This window comes from Enoplosus armatus, chromosome 18 (genome assembly GCF_043641665.1).
Source record: "Enoplosus armatus isolate fEnoArm2 chromosome 18, fEnoArm2.hap1, whole genome shotgun sequence".
Lineage (NCBI taxonomy): Eukaryota > Metazoa > Chordata > Actinopteri > Centrarchiformes > Enoplosidae > Enoplosus > Enoplosus armatus.
In genome coordinates this window covers 5169813-5185011 of record NC_092197.1, presented here as the reverse complement: position 1 = coordinate 5185011, position 15199 = coordinate 5169813, and the positions used below count along the sequence as shown (strand labels likewise).

General features: G+C 41.1%; 1 protein-coding gene across 2 annotated transcripts in view; it reads left to right on the top strand.

The window, feature by feature from the left end:
• Positions 1 to 12393, top strand: part of fibcd1b (fibrinogen C domain containing 1b) — a 91125-nt gene extending 78732 nt beyond the window's left edge. For both annotated transcript variants that reach the window (XM_070924699.1, XM_070924698.1), the window contains 2 exons: positions 9776 to 9955; positions 12128 to 12393. In XM_070924699.1, the coding sequence (XP_070780800.1) occupies positions 9776 to 9955; positions 12128 to 12393 (446 nt within the window). The remainder of the gene's footprint in view (positions 1 to 9775; positions 9956 to 12127) is intronic.
• Positions 12394 to 15199: the final 2806 nt, after the last annotated feature.

Below are 15199 nucleotides of genomic sequence, written 5' to 3'. Positions count from 1 at the left end.
CTGAGAAACCAAAGCTAATAGAAAATGTTTAAACAGACAGCACAATTGCAAACAAATTCAGTGTATATCAAAACAATCTTTTCAAAATCAGCCACTCCAAATACCATCATTAGAAAAGAGCCAACTACATATTTGCAACTGGAAGATTTTATAGTTTATTCATACTACCCTATTATTGTACACTCATTCCTTCAAAGGCACTATTCACTCTTTCTTACCCAAACATTTGTCAACATGTGAGCCCAAACTGCATATGCTATATTATCACCATCAATGTCAACGGCATAGTCACAGCAGACATTTTGACTTCCTCCTCAGTGCTCGATTATGTTTGCATGAATTATTCTTAGAGCAAAGGCAATGTTTTATGCATAATATATCATAACAGGACCTGAATACACGAGGAAATTTCACGTGGATCTTACCGGTGAAAAGCTGAGCTGATGAGAGGGAAATAAACATGGAGGGAGTGTATAGTATATAGTATATATAGTATATATATATATATAAGTATACTGTACATCTGTAGGTTTGTATGTGACAATGTTTAAGTGTGTGTGTCTTCTTCATTGCCATGGTTGCTTGGTTAAACTGTGGCAGAAATGTTAGTTGGAGGGGTAAATGCATGACATTAATTTTAATCAGGACTCATCGCTACTATATACGTCATTGTGACCTGCCAATTAGCTTTGCATCTCACGCGTTACACCAACCTCTGCCTGTCCCCATCTATTAAAATAGTACACCCGCTCATTATTAATAGTCATGATAGAGGAAGAATGAAGAGGTTTTCAAAACAGATGAGTGTCTGCGTGGAAGGAGCTCCAAATCAAGCTCACTTGCAGTAGTTAAACCATTCAAACATGAGATTCAATTGTTCAGCTACATTATAAGCAACATGAGCAAACTTGTCACCTCCTCCATGTCTTACTGTGAGCTCACACTGGCAGCGGCAACAAGAGACAAAGCGACCGGTACTCATTCATTTCAAATGAGTACTGGGAGACGTGGTGCGACAGAGAAGGGAGTGACAGCTGGCGGAGAGATTTCAGCGATTCAGCGACGGGAGAAAGTTGAGCAGAGTTCAGGAGACGTGATATAGTCACAGACACCTCATCACTTGTAAAGATCGTAGAAAACAACATTAACACGTCTTTCGATTTTCAATAACTTAGGAGTACTATAACTAGCTAGGGTTTGTGTACTTCCTCAAATATTACACACTATGAACAGCAATGACCGGTGAGATAGCAGCTTCTTGGCAATGCACACCCACAAAGTCACTGCTGGTCTAAGTGCATGGTTAGCCACAGCCCACAGCAAGGTTTACATTGGCCTGTAACTGACTGAATATCTCCCAGAACTTGACATTTTTTATTACATGGTCTGATCATTTCAGACATAAAGCCACAAAAATAGTTTATGTATGCCTATGCTTTAGAGCAGTGATTCCCAATCAGGGGTACCCCAGGGGGCAAATCATTCTGCAGTTGCTGGGTTACAGGGAAAGATTGTGGAGTAGCTTAACGAATATGAATAGAAAACAAAAATACAATTTGACTTAAAAATATGTATCGACTGCTGTAACACCTGAATGCTACATCTCGCAATTGAGTGTGCATGGTTAGCATGCTATTTAGAAAGCAAACAGAGAAGGCTGAACAGTTAGCTAAAAGCATTGGATAAATGTTGAAATGGATAGCTACAAGTAATGAATTAACAGTTAGGAAAATGTTTGAAATAGTTAACGAAATAGTTAGCGAAAAGTAATGGATAAACTGTCCAAATGTACGCCAAGTGGTAGTAGTACAAATACAACCTTTCCCACATATATAACTGATATAATTAATAGTGTTAAATAACTTCCAGTTTAGAAGTTAATTAAAATGAACACATTTGAACATGACTAGTGCTGGTGTTAATGAAGAGTTATTTCAGAGTTCATCTGACAAGACTGTGGGGGAACATGTGACAGAACAAGTTAGCAACATAAAGTCTCCACAGAAGAAAAATACAGACTGACACCAAACTGCTGCTAGTCAGTGCTAAAATAGGCCATGTCCTAATAAGCTAAGGTTTGTTTCATAATGAAGATAACAGTAGGTGTGTTATTAAATATGAAGCTCTGACAAATTCATATTTACTGTTTTGTATCATCAAGTTAGCCTACGGGGGCTAACATAATTGTGGGGGTTGCTTGAAAACCTACAATGATTTCTGAAATTCTGCTTGAATCTGGAGGGTTTAGTCCCATTAGCTTCCTCCACCTTTGCATTGCTACACTGATGTTCATTTGTGTTTTTGTCATTGACCTTTTTTTGGTTTAAAACGTGTCTTTAGGCACTGTTGAAATATATTTCAAAGCAGGGTATATCAAAATGTTTATTCCCTCATCTCATGTGTTTTAGTGTGGTGGGTTTTCTTGTAGTAAAGGTGGTCGTCATCATTTGGGGGCAACAAAGAAACATACTTGTACAATTGGAGGACAACTGAGCATCATTATTCTAAAGTAAATGCTTTCGAAAAGGACAGGAAAGCATTCTGAATTATATATGCTTTCCTATCCTTTTCGAAAGCATTTACTTACATATATACAAACTCCATAGTTTGGAGATTGAAAGTATATAACAGCATTCCTTCTAATATCGACCACATTCAAGAAGACTGAAAAGACTGAGCAACTAATATTGATCGCTACCACTTGCAAACACCTGCTGATTGATATTGTCCTCACTTAATGAAATGAGGCAGCTAAAATAGTTTATTTCATTGCTTTAAACAGATAAAAATCACCAAAATACTTCCTGCCACTTAATTTCATTGCAGTCAGAGCAGTCCCTGATGGAGAAAGAGAATTTTCAAGCACAGAGTACATGTGTTTCGTGGTGGATTAACATTTAATTATACCTTACATTTGAGCTCCACCATAATAACTTTCTCTCTCTGACTGCCTCTCTCTGTCACTTAATAGCTCCACTGGACTGCCGCAAAAACAGCTTTGCTTTCAGTTGCTGTCTGCCTTTGTGATTCTATATAGCTTTGTCTGTACACACCGTCCACTTAAATAGGACCCTTGACCATGAAATAATAGTGAACAGAAGCCAAAGCTTAGAACTTGATTTACATATGTCACACTGCTCTTATGATTATAGTATTAACATCTCTGTGCTCGGTGGGGTTGCAAAATGAAAGAGTCTCAGATTAGTGATTAGTTGTATAATTCCTTCTTCATACTGCCATCCTACACACCATTCATCAGATCGACAGAGGCGCATTTTCACACCTGCACTCATGCTGAACCACCTCCATACGTGGCACTGTGAGACAACTATTAAAGCCGCTGGATTTCATTCTGTGAAAATGCTGCAGGTCTGAAATATGCGGCTCAGGGAACTTTTGTCTGTTCAGAAACCCATAAGGATTCAAAGGAAACAATATGTATTAATAATCTATTGCAAAATGTATCTATCTTCAAAGATGAAGCAAGTGACTCCTGAGAGCGGTAATGAGGGTGCTGTGGGCAAAGTGAACAAACATTCCCAAGATCATTATTCCCAAGTTAGACTCAGCCTGGGGAACGGTACTGTGTGTTTGCGGCTGAACAAATAGTACCGCTGAAATGTTCATTCAGTTAAAGAATATTCTGTATTCGGTCTTGAAATGCTTATAGTGGAATATAGACTCTTATGTACTTGTTTTATCAGTCAAATGCAGGGTGCCTGTGTGTGCACGAGTGCAAACGAGCCAGCAAAAAAAGTGCAGCCCCCACACTCTTTTTCAGTTCCTCAACAAGCATGAAAGAATTGGGACCATATTAGCACCCATTTGATCTACAGCTAGTCTGAACATTCACCATTCAAAGTGAAAAGTGAGTGGGTAGGGTTTTGTATGTTTGTACGAGGGGGATCAGGAGCTTACACTTCAAAGCATATAGCAGAAAAACATGTATTAAAACTAGTATATCTCTCCCTATAGCCAGCATTAAAAAGTCCCTCACCAGGGCTTAAAATGATCTCACATTTAGTATCTTCCTCTTTATGATAAATAAGACGCAGTTCCAAGGAAAAGTGACAGTCTTGAATGGGAATTGGCAAAAGGAAATTTGCAAACAGGCACAGACATGTCAGAGGTGTGACAGTTAATCTTAAAATTCTTTTGCTTTTTGTCCCACCAAATGTCACAGTTGGCTCCGAGGGAGCAGCAAGCCAGAGAGTTCAGCACACACCTGTCTCTGCTTTTCTCCCTGCGCTCCTATCTTTTGATGACAAGCGGAGAGCCAACGATAGCAAGCCTTTTTTATTCCCTAAGAGCGGACGACAGCAAGCCTTTCAGCAGACGTGTGTTCACAGACCCCTCAACAAGCCTAGCCCCAATGGCAAAGGACACAGCAGCTGTCCCCGTGGCTATCAAAGTAGCCCATCCCCTTCTAACTCCTCCCCATGCACGACGGCTGTAGAGTAAAACAGCTTGACAGGAAGATTAAGCAAGACGGTGGGATGGAGAAAGAAGAGAAAAAGAAAGAAAAAAAACGAGGGAGGGGTTGAGTTACGGTGGGAGGAAGCGGGAGGAGGAGACGGAAGAGTGCTGCTCCTTTTCTCCTTTTCAGCTGAAACAGTCTCAGGAGCTGCCCCCCAGCAACAGAGGGAGAAAAGCATGATGAATAATTAACTTCGAGAAATGTCACAAGCGGCAGAGAGAAGTGTAATCATTTCTCTGTTGGGTTTAGAGATCTGTTTTTTATTCTTTTCCTTTGTGCCCTGTAGTGCTGCACTACGCTGAGACTGTGAGCGCAGGATTGCAACCCGTCCCCTAAAAGCATCCAATACATCCCCCTACATACTTTTCAAATAAAAGCAAATAAATCATTAATATTTGGGCCTTTTAGCGGCATCACAGAGACATCTCGCAGAGGTCTTCTACATTTTTAATCAAGTCATTGATGTCAGTCTCATTAGCTGTAAAATCACATTTAAGGAGCAGGGATCTCTGCTGGTAATGGCTTAATCAATGTCAGGAAGGCTTGAGCTTTGTTTCGTTTTAGTTCTGCGGAACACAACATGCCCTCTCAGAATGAATAAAAGATAAAAATGACAAATTACTGTCTTCATGTTCTAAACAAGCTAAATTTGTCCTCTTCCCTATAAACCTCAGAGCGGTGAAAATGAGTTATGGATTACCATGACCTAGTTTAATGAGGTAATTGCAGATATATATCATTTTTATTGTCATTTTTCATAGATTTAGATACCAAAGAGAACCAATAGTTGCTCCCGCATGCATTAGTGTGTTCTAAATTTAATGTCAGCCTGCTTTTTATGTATAGAAGAGAGGATACTGGAGGATAATGGACATGACGATGGTAAAGTTTAGCTTTTCAGTGGACACACTATTTTTAACACCTCACAGGCCAGAGCTGTGTCGTTACTGCAGCAGACATTGTAAAGGAGACTGTAATGACATGGGTGATTTAATGCCAAAGAACGCTTAAAGATTTTTGTCCCATCAATGTGTTCGTTAATCAAGCACGCTCTAAATGAGATTCCCTATCAGTAAACACATCGATTGTTCAAAATGAGATGCTGATTTTGCCAGTATTATTTATCTTCTTTTTAGATGGCATTGAGTAATTGTGCCTGTATAGTACTGCTTATGTAATATGGAGATTTATCGGTAGAAAGACGTTTAAAGAAGCTACCCAGCCATAATTTGTTATTTGAAGTGTTGGATAGCATTATCAAGACCATACAAATGTCGCCGTATGCTCAAGAAAAACGTAACTCAAGGCAGGGCCCCAGAGCAACAATGAGCCGTGGGCCCCTTTTTAGAACCCCCCGACAAACAAACACCTTCCCACATTTTGCCCAGAGCTACAGAAAACAACCAACCGATATTTCTGCCCCAGGTTTGCTGCATGTTAGTTAGTATGTGATCATTTGACTAAACACACTGATTTAAGAATATGCAACATGTAAGAAATATTGATATTGAAATAGTATAAAAATAGATATTGACACAGGGCCCCTCTTTAATAGTAGGAATAAAAAATACAGGAGCCACCTGAGCCCTTACTATTTCAGTTATTGCCATACAAACAACCTGATGCTTTTGGGGCCCCTGAGGGTCCTGGGGCAGTTGCCTGCTTTGCCTGGTTCCTAATCCACCTTTGACTTGAAATATTTCGCCACATCACACCTGGTCCATGAAACAGTATTTTTTTCCACAATAAATTTGATCTTGCTGCTTCTTCACCAGATTATATTTTGAAATCTGTTGCTTTAGCCAGATATTTCTTAAAAAAGCAAAACATCTTGAAATGTGAATGTAGAAAGGGACAGCTTTGGTTACGGTTGTAACTTGAAACAAATATGTGTTGCATGGACATTTCTAGCCATGCTAGTGAGGTGACAATAGGGCGACGTCAGTCTGTCAGTCAGGCCATCACTTTGGTCCAGGCTAAATTATCTCAACACCTATTGGATGGCTTGCCATAAAATTTGGTACAGACATTCATGGTCCCCAGAGGATGAATCCTGCTGACTTTGGTGCTCCCCTGAGTATTTATGTAGCGCCCCCAGAAGGTTAACATTTGTGGTTTTGAGAGGAATATCTTGGCAGCTATTGGATGGATTGCCATGAAATATGGCACAGATATTCATATTTCCCTCAGAATGAACAATAATAACTAGGATGATCTCCTGACTTTTCATCTAGCGCCATCAACAGGTCAAAGTTTGAATTTGTCCAATGCTTTGGTTTATACCGAATACCTGCAAATCTGGTCAGCCCACAACTGTACTTTTTCTTTATTGATGATGAGCAAATGTTAGCTTACTAACACGCTACACTCAGATGGTGAATATTATACCTGCTGAGCATTTTAACACTGGTATCGTCAGTATGTTAGCAGGCTAAGTTTAGCATTTAGCTCAAAGTGCCACTGTGCCCAAATACAGACTCAAAATAGGCACTAGCATGGCAGTCTTGTTCCCATACCCGTACTAACTCAAGTGAATGCAAACATCAGCATTGACACATTGCTATTTTATTTCTTTGGCTCTGTCAAGTTTTTCGTTTTATATTTTCCTTTCAGAAATCCAGACATCTGTGCTACCTGAGCAAAGACGTAAAGACAGTGCAATCAAAGCAAACAGCAATCCAAAACAATGTGCCTTCATATGGCCCAGGTATAAAACCAGTCAGAATAGACGGAATAAAGAAAGCATACCCTAATTGCCCATCTAAAGCGCACAGGAGTAGAAGTTATTTGACTCTCTGCTAAGCTTCCTTTAAATGGCAAAAATCAGTGAGAAGAGGGAAGAGTCTCTCCCCGGTGGAGCAATCAGCATGTTAATACTGAAGCAAAACACCTCAAAACTCTCCCTTGTATTAGAACCCATTTTGAATAACCTAACAATAGCATTTAATTAACAGGGAGTTACACCTGAGCATTTAGATTTTAAGGAAAAAAGTCTCTGTTGTTATTTCACTTGTCTTCCTCTTTAATTATTCTGAATTAAAGTCTCACTGAGATTCTCTGGGGCTTTAATTAGGGACTGAATTAAAGTTATGTAAATACAGTTGGAAGCCGCAGAGTCTTTAAATAGAGTTGTGTTGCATCTGGTGTTTTATTTTCTTTTTTTTTTCTGAAAGGGAAAACATCCTAAGTCTTTCTTTTGAAGTTTGTCAAATCACTCCAGGGTACTTTTCCCTTAGGTGTTTGTGTGGATTGATACTTTTTCTCAAAGGGCTACGACACGAAATCTATTTCTGCAAATGAGCCATTTTTGTTTCTCTGAATGTGTGTTGCATTTTGCGTGTGTTTCTGTGTGTGTGTTTTCTGCATATATACTTGAGTATTTAAATGCGTGTGTAAGAATTAACTGGGAACTGGGATGCATAAAGTTACCTGCCTATGAACGTATTAATGACCAATTCTCCACCTCCAATTTGCTGATCCACTGTGAAAATGAAAAGAACGGGATCAACCTCCCATTGGGCTAGATTAAATCCAAACTAAGTGCCTGGGCCCAGACTGCAAGCTTCTGTCTCTGAATAATAATGGGTTCTTTCAGCTGTGTTTGTCATCAAATTAGCCCTCTACTTCAGACGAGGCGCTCTCAGAGTGCAATTCTTGACAACGACGGAATTCAAATTAGGCGAAGTCAGTTTGAGGTTTGTAAGCTTTAGAAAGGAGAATGAGTTTCAATTGTGAAGGTGATGATTGCTGTAGGAGGTAAAATGACAGTGTTCAAGTTCATAAAAACACCTTCTTTCCTGTGGTGCAGCTGCCTTCATGCTGATTCTGAGTCACGTTACAGGAGAGACAGTAAAACAAATCTTAAACCAGCAGCCTACAGCTTTCTCTATATGCTCTAAATCCAACCCTCCTTCTTAACCATGAAGCCTTTGAAGCTTCTCCATCAGTGCACGCTTTAAAATGTTTTTTTTGTCTTTTTTGTCTGCCAAATAAACACGGCAACTGTATAGAGTGCATTTGTAAGCGTGGAGGAAGGCTGTTAGTCTTGATGCTTTGAGTTCACTTTTGTTTGTCTTCCTGCCTGGAATTTTGTGTTCAAGAGACCCAGGTTGAGTTCCTCCTTCTCCTCTCTGCCTGACGCACTATTCTTCTTGTACCTTTGATCAACCCAGGAGAGGAAAACTTGCCCTGGGAAGCACCATCACTCCAGCACAGCAGGGAGAAACACAGAGCAGGAGGGGGCAAGGAAGAAGGGATGGAAACCCCCTTTCCCTCCAGCACTTTCTGTCTCATACATTCTCTCTAAAGGATTGAGCAACAATTAAAAGATCTGTTCGGGGCATCCGATGGAGTGACGGGGAGCTTGAATGTGAAATAGCTGAGGAAGGAGGATGTGAACTGCCAGTCTGTCTTTCATTTATAAAACGGTCTTCAGAAGGAATTTTATCATAAGTAATGACTCCAAGCGTAGACCCCCAATCAAGAATTTATAAAAACATACTTTGACATGAAAAGGATCTTCATCCAAACTGAGGATGCATAGTAAGGTTAATTCAAGCCAATGTAATAACAGGTGCTTCTTCCATTCATGGATCATTTTGGGCATTAATAAGCTGGGACCTGACTCATAATCATATGCAAGAAATCAAAAGATGATGAGGATTTATAGATGGGTAACTGAACATATTTTTTTCGATAAACCAAATTGAAACTCTTTAGCACAGTAATTGCACTAATGATGACTCCAACCACATGTTGCACCTCTTTTTTTGGTAACGCCTCCTCCAGCAGAACAAATTACACATCTACAAATTAGCCTATTGAGCCTTTATCTCACGGCAATGGAGTATTCCAGGCCAATAAATGAGGCAGAGGTGTGTGAGAGAGAATGTTTCAGAACGAGGTAATTCCAGCAAGATTTAGCTGAAAATATTGTTGATACAGAGTCATGTTGATGCAGGTGTTCTAATGCAATTTTGTAAGTGGTTGTAAGTTTCGTATCATACTTCTTGTAAAATCACATACATTTTTTCAGTCTCTCTTTCCTCATGGCAAACAGTTGTGTGAGCAGTAGACACTCCGCACACTTTTGAAAAGAAACTCTAATCTTGTTTTGGAAAGAAACCCTACACATGCAGCGGGAGACTCCAAATGGGACAAAAACCATGTTACATCTTATTTCCAGAAAATGTACGGCGTTGAAAGGCTGCTGAAATAGCTTTAAATTGTTTGCTGAGAACAACGGTAGTACTTTGTAATGGATTGTTTTGGTCTGTGTCTCGCTCTTTTTCCCTACAGGGCTGAAGCAGATCCATGCCCTGTCCATCCAGGGGAACTATGAGCTGCGTATCGACTTGGAGGACTTTGAAAATAGCACCGCATATGCCCAGTATGGTACCTTTGGAGTGGGCCTCTTCTCAGTGGACCCTGATGATGATGGATACCCTTTGACTGTGGGAGACTATTCTGGCAATGCAGGTATGTATGCTCAGTGAACTAGTTAGACTTTATGCTTGTTCTCTGATTAGAACTATTTTTGCTTTGCACATTTCTTTTTCTTTATTTAACCTAATTGTGAACAAAGACGTCACAGCAGTCGGTGAAACTTCCAGCCAACTTCCAGTGCTACCTTCTAGTAAAATAATAGTATGTTACTTTTACAGTGCAGTAAGTGTGTCCACTTGTTAAACCATGCAGACAGTTGCACAGAGAGAGGGACTGCTAGTGTCTCTGCTCACCACCCATCAGATCCAAGCCAGCTACCTGTCACCTTGATTAAATTACTGCCAATTAATTGCACTGCTTGACCTGCAGCGTAAACAAAAACCCGCCGTTGAAATGAAGAAGCAATTTAAAGAACCTTTGGGGAGCGCTGCTCCGAGAACACATAGAGAGAATGGGGACAGATATGAGAGATGGAGCAGGGTGGAGAAGTGGAGAGGGCCGGAAGAAACTAGGATGGAGGAACGAAGGGAACAGGTGTGAGAGAAGAAGAGAGGAAGCGGTAAATAAAAATGAGGATCCAAGGAACAGAGGAGGCAGAGAAGTAAAAAAAAAAAAGTAAACCATAGGGGAAGGAAAAAATGTGTTGTGTGTGTGAAAGCTTTTTCCCCAGATATGGTGTCTGCTAAAAAGTCCTGTAATGCTGCTGGCTTGTCCTCAGCATGGCCTGACCTTGAACTCATCTGCCTGTTGGACATTTGAATCCAGTCAAATTAAGGGTACTCAAACTCTCTCAGGATGATCATGCTCTCACCTCGGCTTCCCTCTGGCAGTGCTACTGTTATTATTATTATGAGTATTTTGCTCTGCTGTGGCTGCTTTCTGATCAGCTGACAGGTGCTCATTTGGGCTGAGAGCAGCTGGATCTTAATGGGCATCAGAGGAGGCTGCTGGCCTCCAGCCACCAAGGTGACATCCAGCGCCTTACAAATGAGCCTTTAAGTGCTTCTGTTTTGTTTTGTTTTTTTTCCCCTCTCGTCTACCTCCTCTGGACATCATCCCACTGTTGATGCCATTGAGCTGCTTCTTTTTCTTCTTTTTTTCCTCCCCCACCATCTCTTTTCTCCTAATGTCAAGCAGCACACAACATGAATATCAGACATGCCTGTCAGATTATTTTTCCTGCTGACTGGTTACCATAGTAATGCCAAATGGAGAGCAGTGTAGGACAGAATGTGGGTAAGGAGCTGGGCGGCCACATCCTGGGCAATTAAGGGCTGTTTGATGCCCTGACGAGCTGTTAGCCGTCACCTGATGGCTGGTGAGCTGTCTTTCATTATGCTCTCAGCTTTATCCTTCTATCCACTTTTGGTCACAGTGTGAAGCCTGCTTTAGAAAGAAAGGAAAGGACACAGACTAGATATTGGGAGTTTATTGGACATTATGAGCTCTCTGAACATCCAAACTTTAGTTCGAGGACGTTGCTTTCATGTTACCTGTAAGTCTTTTAGAGCAGCGGCTTGCAAAGCAGTTATTGATGTAGAGTGAGACAGCTTTATATAGTGAATAGATACTTTCAGCGCAGTAATTTGATTGTGTGAATCGGACTTACCATGCAGACCATGATTAAGGGCATTTAGATGATTCGACTCGTCTGTGCTGCATCCCTGCAGTGGTCTTAAATCACTGTCATATTCACAATCACAGCTTGCAGGGAAGAATGCTCTCTCATTGGCTATTGTGTATGCTTTTCAGGATTTCAGTACCAGTTACAAAAATGCCTAAAAGATGAACATAGGTGCTACAAGAAAGAATGAAATTAGCATATGTGCTTTTTTTCTCCTCTTATAACACTTCTGTCCACTAAATGACAGACATGCTGATTAAATCATGTGGGGGTTTGTTATTAAAAAGAGGAAGATAAAAAGGTCACCACAGAACCTTTGATAAATTGGCTTTAAAGCCATCTGATCTCCTGCTTTAGATAATGAGAAGCAATACTCCGGAGAACTGTGGTGCTATATTTTTTATTCTAGCTTGTGGATATGTCTAATTACTGGTTTGTGTCAGATGTTGGACACAGAGGAGATGCAATAGTTATCTTCAAACTCCCAGCTCATAAATCTGAATAAGCATACATCTATATCCTACTTTTTGGTATATGTAGCGACGCATTCAAATTTTGTTGCACATCTTTTCCCACCATAGGTGACGCTCTGCTGAAGCACAATGGGATGAAGTTCACCGCCAAAGACAGGGATAACGACCACTCAGAGAACAACTGCGCCTCCTTCTACCATGGTGCCTGGTGGTACCGCAACTGCCACACCTCCAACCTTAACGGCCAGTACCTGCGCGGTCAGCACACCTCCTACGCCGATGGCATCGAGTGGTCCTCCTGGACTGGCTGGCAGTACTCCCTCAAGTTCTCCGAGATGAAGATACGACCTACCCGTGACGGAGATAATAAATGAGAAAGACAAAACAGAAAAAGAAAGAGAAGATTTACAAACATTACAAACCACAATTTCTGACAGCTAGGCGGAGTTACTTGTCTTGATATTGTTTATTCGCTAAAACATACCTCTTTGAGTTTAGTTGACTCTCCTGTTTGCCTCCTGATGTCTCCCTCCCTTTTTGCCCCTCTTCCTCCATCACTCAGCTACTAGCGTCATGCTGGCTACCATTACCCTTCCTCCTGGTCCCTTTCTTGAAAAAAATATGTAACCATCATCCCTTTATTTTTGATCACTCAGTTCACAAAAAAACAGCATACCAGAGCTCCGAACCCACAGTCCACTGCGCTAGTCTGACATGGTGGTCCAGCCATCCCCTGCAGAATCACACACCAGTGATGTCCCCCTGACATGTAACCCTGACCTCTCATCTGTGCTGACACGGCACTTAGATTGTGGTTCAGTCTCACTTGCCATTGCTGTATAATCTGTGAATGGAGAGGGTTGCTCCAAATATAAAAAAAATATGAACAGGAGATACAAATTCTCCTTTTTCCCTCTCTGCAAAGGAAGTCCAGAGTTTCACCAGTGAGAAGGGACAGCGCAGTGGTACACTATGTCACATTTACATCCTTGATCTGTGTGAATGAGACCCAGCAGGGTAGTGGCAAGAAGTGCAGGGCCTCAGATAATGAGAGGGAGACAGAGACAGAGAGAACGAGGAAACAATTTGACAAGAGTTAAAGTAGTTGAAGGAAAGGGGGGCAGAGTGAATCAAAGGGGAGAGAATAAGTGGAAGAAAAGGAGGTGCAAAAAGAATGAAAAAGAGAAATGAGAGAAAAGACAGAGACAACGGAGGATCTCATTCATCTGACTTGGGCCATTAGGGAGCATATTGGGCACTTTGTCTGATCTGCCTGCCAGCTGAGTACTGGCCAACTGATGCAGCACTCACAGATGGTAACCCAGCACTTTGGGTGTGTGTGTGTGTGTGTGTGTGTGTGTACGTGCGTTTGTGTGTGTGTGTGTGTGTGTGTGTGTGTGCGTGTGTGTCTACGACAGAGAGAGACAGACAGAGTTCTCTTAACACTATCAATTTCCTGTCATGAGTTCAGTAGACCGTCTCGACTTACTACAATGTTTAGCACAGACAGACTAAACATGATGTACGTCTGGCATACCGTCACTCTCTCCATCGAAGTAGTTAACATGAAATAACAAAGCTTGTCGTGTTTGTACATGTAATAGGAAGGAGAAGACGACAATTTGAAGGAGACAGATGGGATCACAGAATGAAAGAGGAATCAAAGACTATGTCATACCGACCCCGTTGATCTTATTTTCTTGGACCTGCCAACAACCCCCATTCCCACCTCTCTGGTTTGTCCTCTGTTTTCCCTTTTCCAGGTGATTATTATGGGATTTGTTTGTGTGAAACAGTTTCTCTTGTCATGCAAGCAGAGCTGCTGTAAAATAAGATCTGATGCTCTCAACCTCTGTTTTTTTCTTATGAGTAGGAACTCTACAATGGGTTATGGCAAAAAATAAAATTGCCGAAATCAAAAAAAAAAAAAAAAGACCAATAAAGGAAAAAAAAAATGTCACGAAGAAAAAACAAAAAGGCAACATGTGGGCAGAAAATAGTGCAATTCAGATTTTTTTCTGTCTCTCTCTTCTTTTATTTTAAGTCGGTGAATCAACTTTTTTCAGTTTCATCGAGTTTCTTTGGATGTACTTAAAGCTTTAAAAAATATCTGTAGATTTTATTGTACAGTGTGTATGACTTTTAGAGCATGTGAAGCTGTTTTCTTACTATGCTAAAACACAAAGAGTACTCAAGCACATGGACTTAACAAAATCCACCATTTGAAAAAAGAATAAAGAAACTGTTTCCCTTCCTCCACCTGACGGACAGGTAGGCGTGGCCCCACGTCGCTCTTAAGGTCGAATGTGAGTGAAGAGGAGGAAAGTGATTATCCCTCAAGCACATGCCCGTTCAAATCTGCAGCACAAAATCTTTTACGGAGGCACAATATGAGAGAGATTTCAAACCACTTGGCACATTAGCTGCCTTGCTGGACACATGCGATCTTTGGCTTTGGAAAGTCCCGTGGCACTGGGAGACAGTTTTGAATGTGTGCTGAAAGGTGTCGCCGCAGCTTACAGTGAGTTAAAGTGCAGCACCGAGCAGTGTTGCACTGAATACCTCTGACACTGGACCAGCTGTGAGCTTTTCTTTCATCACTGGTGCTTGGAAGGATCTCCCATTGCTGTGTGTGTGTTTCTGCAGCACCTCGGCTGTGTACATACAGCTATACATCTTGTCTCGGTGGACTACTGTCACCTCTCTTCAACATCAAAGCACAGACACATGTTACAAATACATGCTGATGCTATTATGGCTATTATGGCACAGAGTATGAGGTATGACAATGTCAGAGGATATTGCCAATTTAAAACAAGTTGGAAATGTATGAAGTCACAAGGAGAAGGAACTGGACTGCGTGTGAGAACGTATGCAAATGTGTGTGTGTGTGTGTCTCTGCTAGACAGAGGGTGTGTGTGTGTGTGTGTGTGTGTGTGTGTGTGAGTGCGTGTGCACATGTGTGCGTCTACACTGTCTCTGTGTGTACACATATATGCACATGCTTTGGTTTGTACATGCCCATGTGCATGAGCCAGACGAGAGCGGGAGGCTGAGTGCGTCTCTGTGGAATTTTGAAGTAATGTGATGCTTATGTACAACTTGCCTCCCCTGCTATTTGTGTTGATAACAGAGAGATTTACATAATTATAATGAACTATTACTTATTGTGATTGTGAA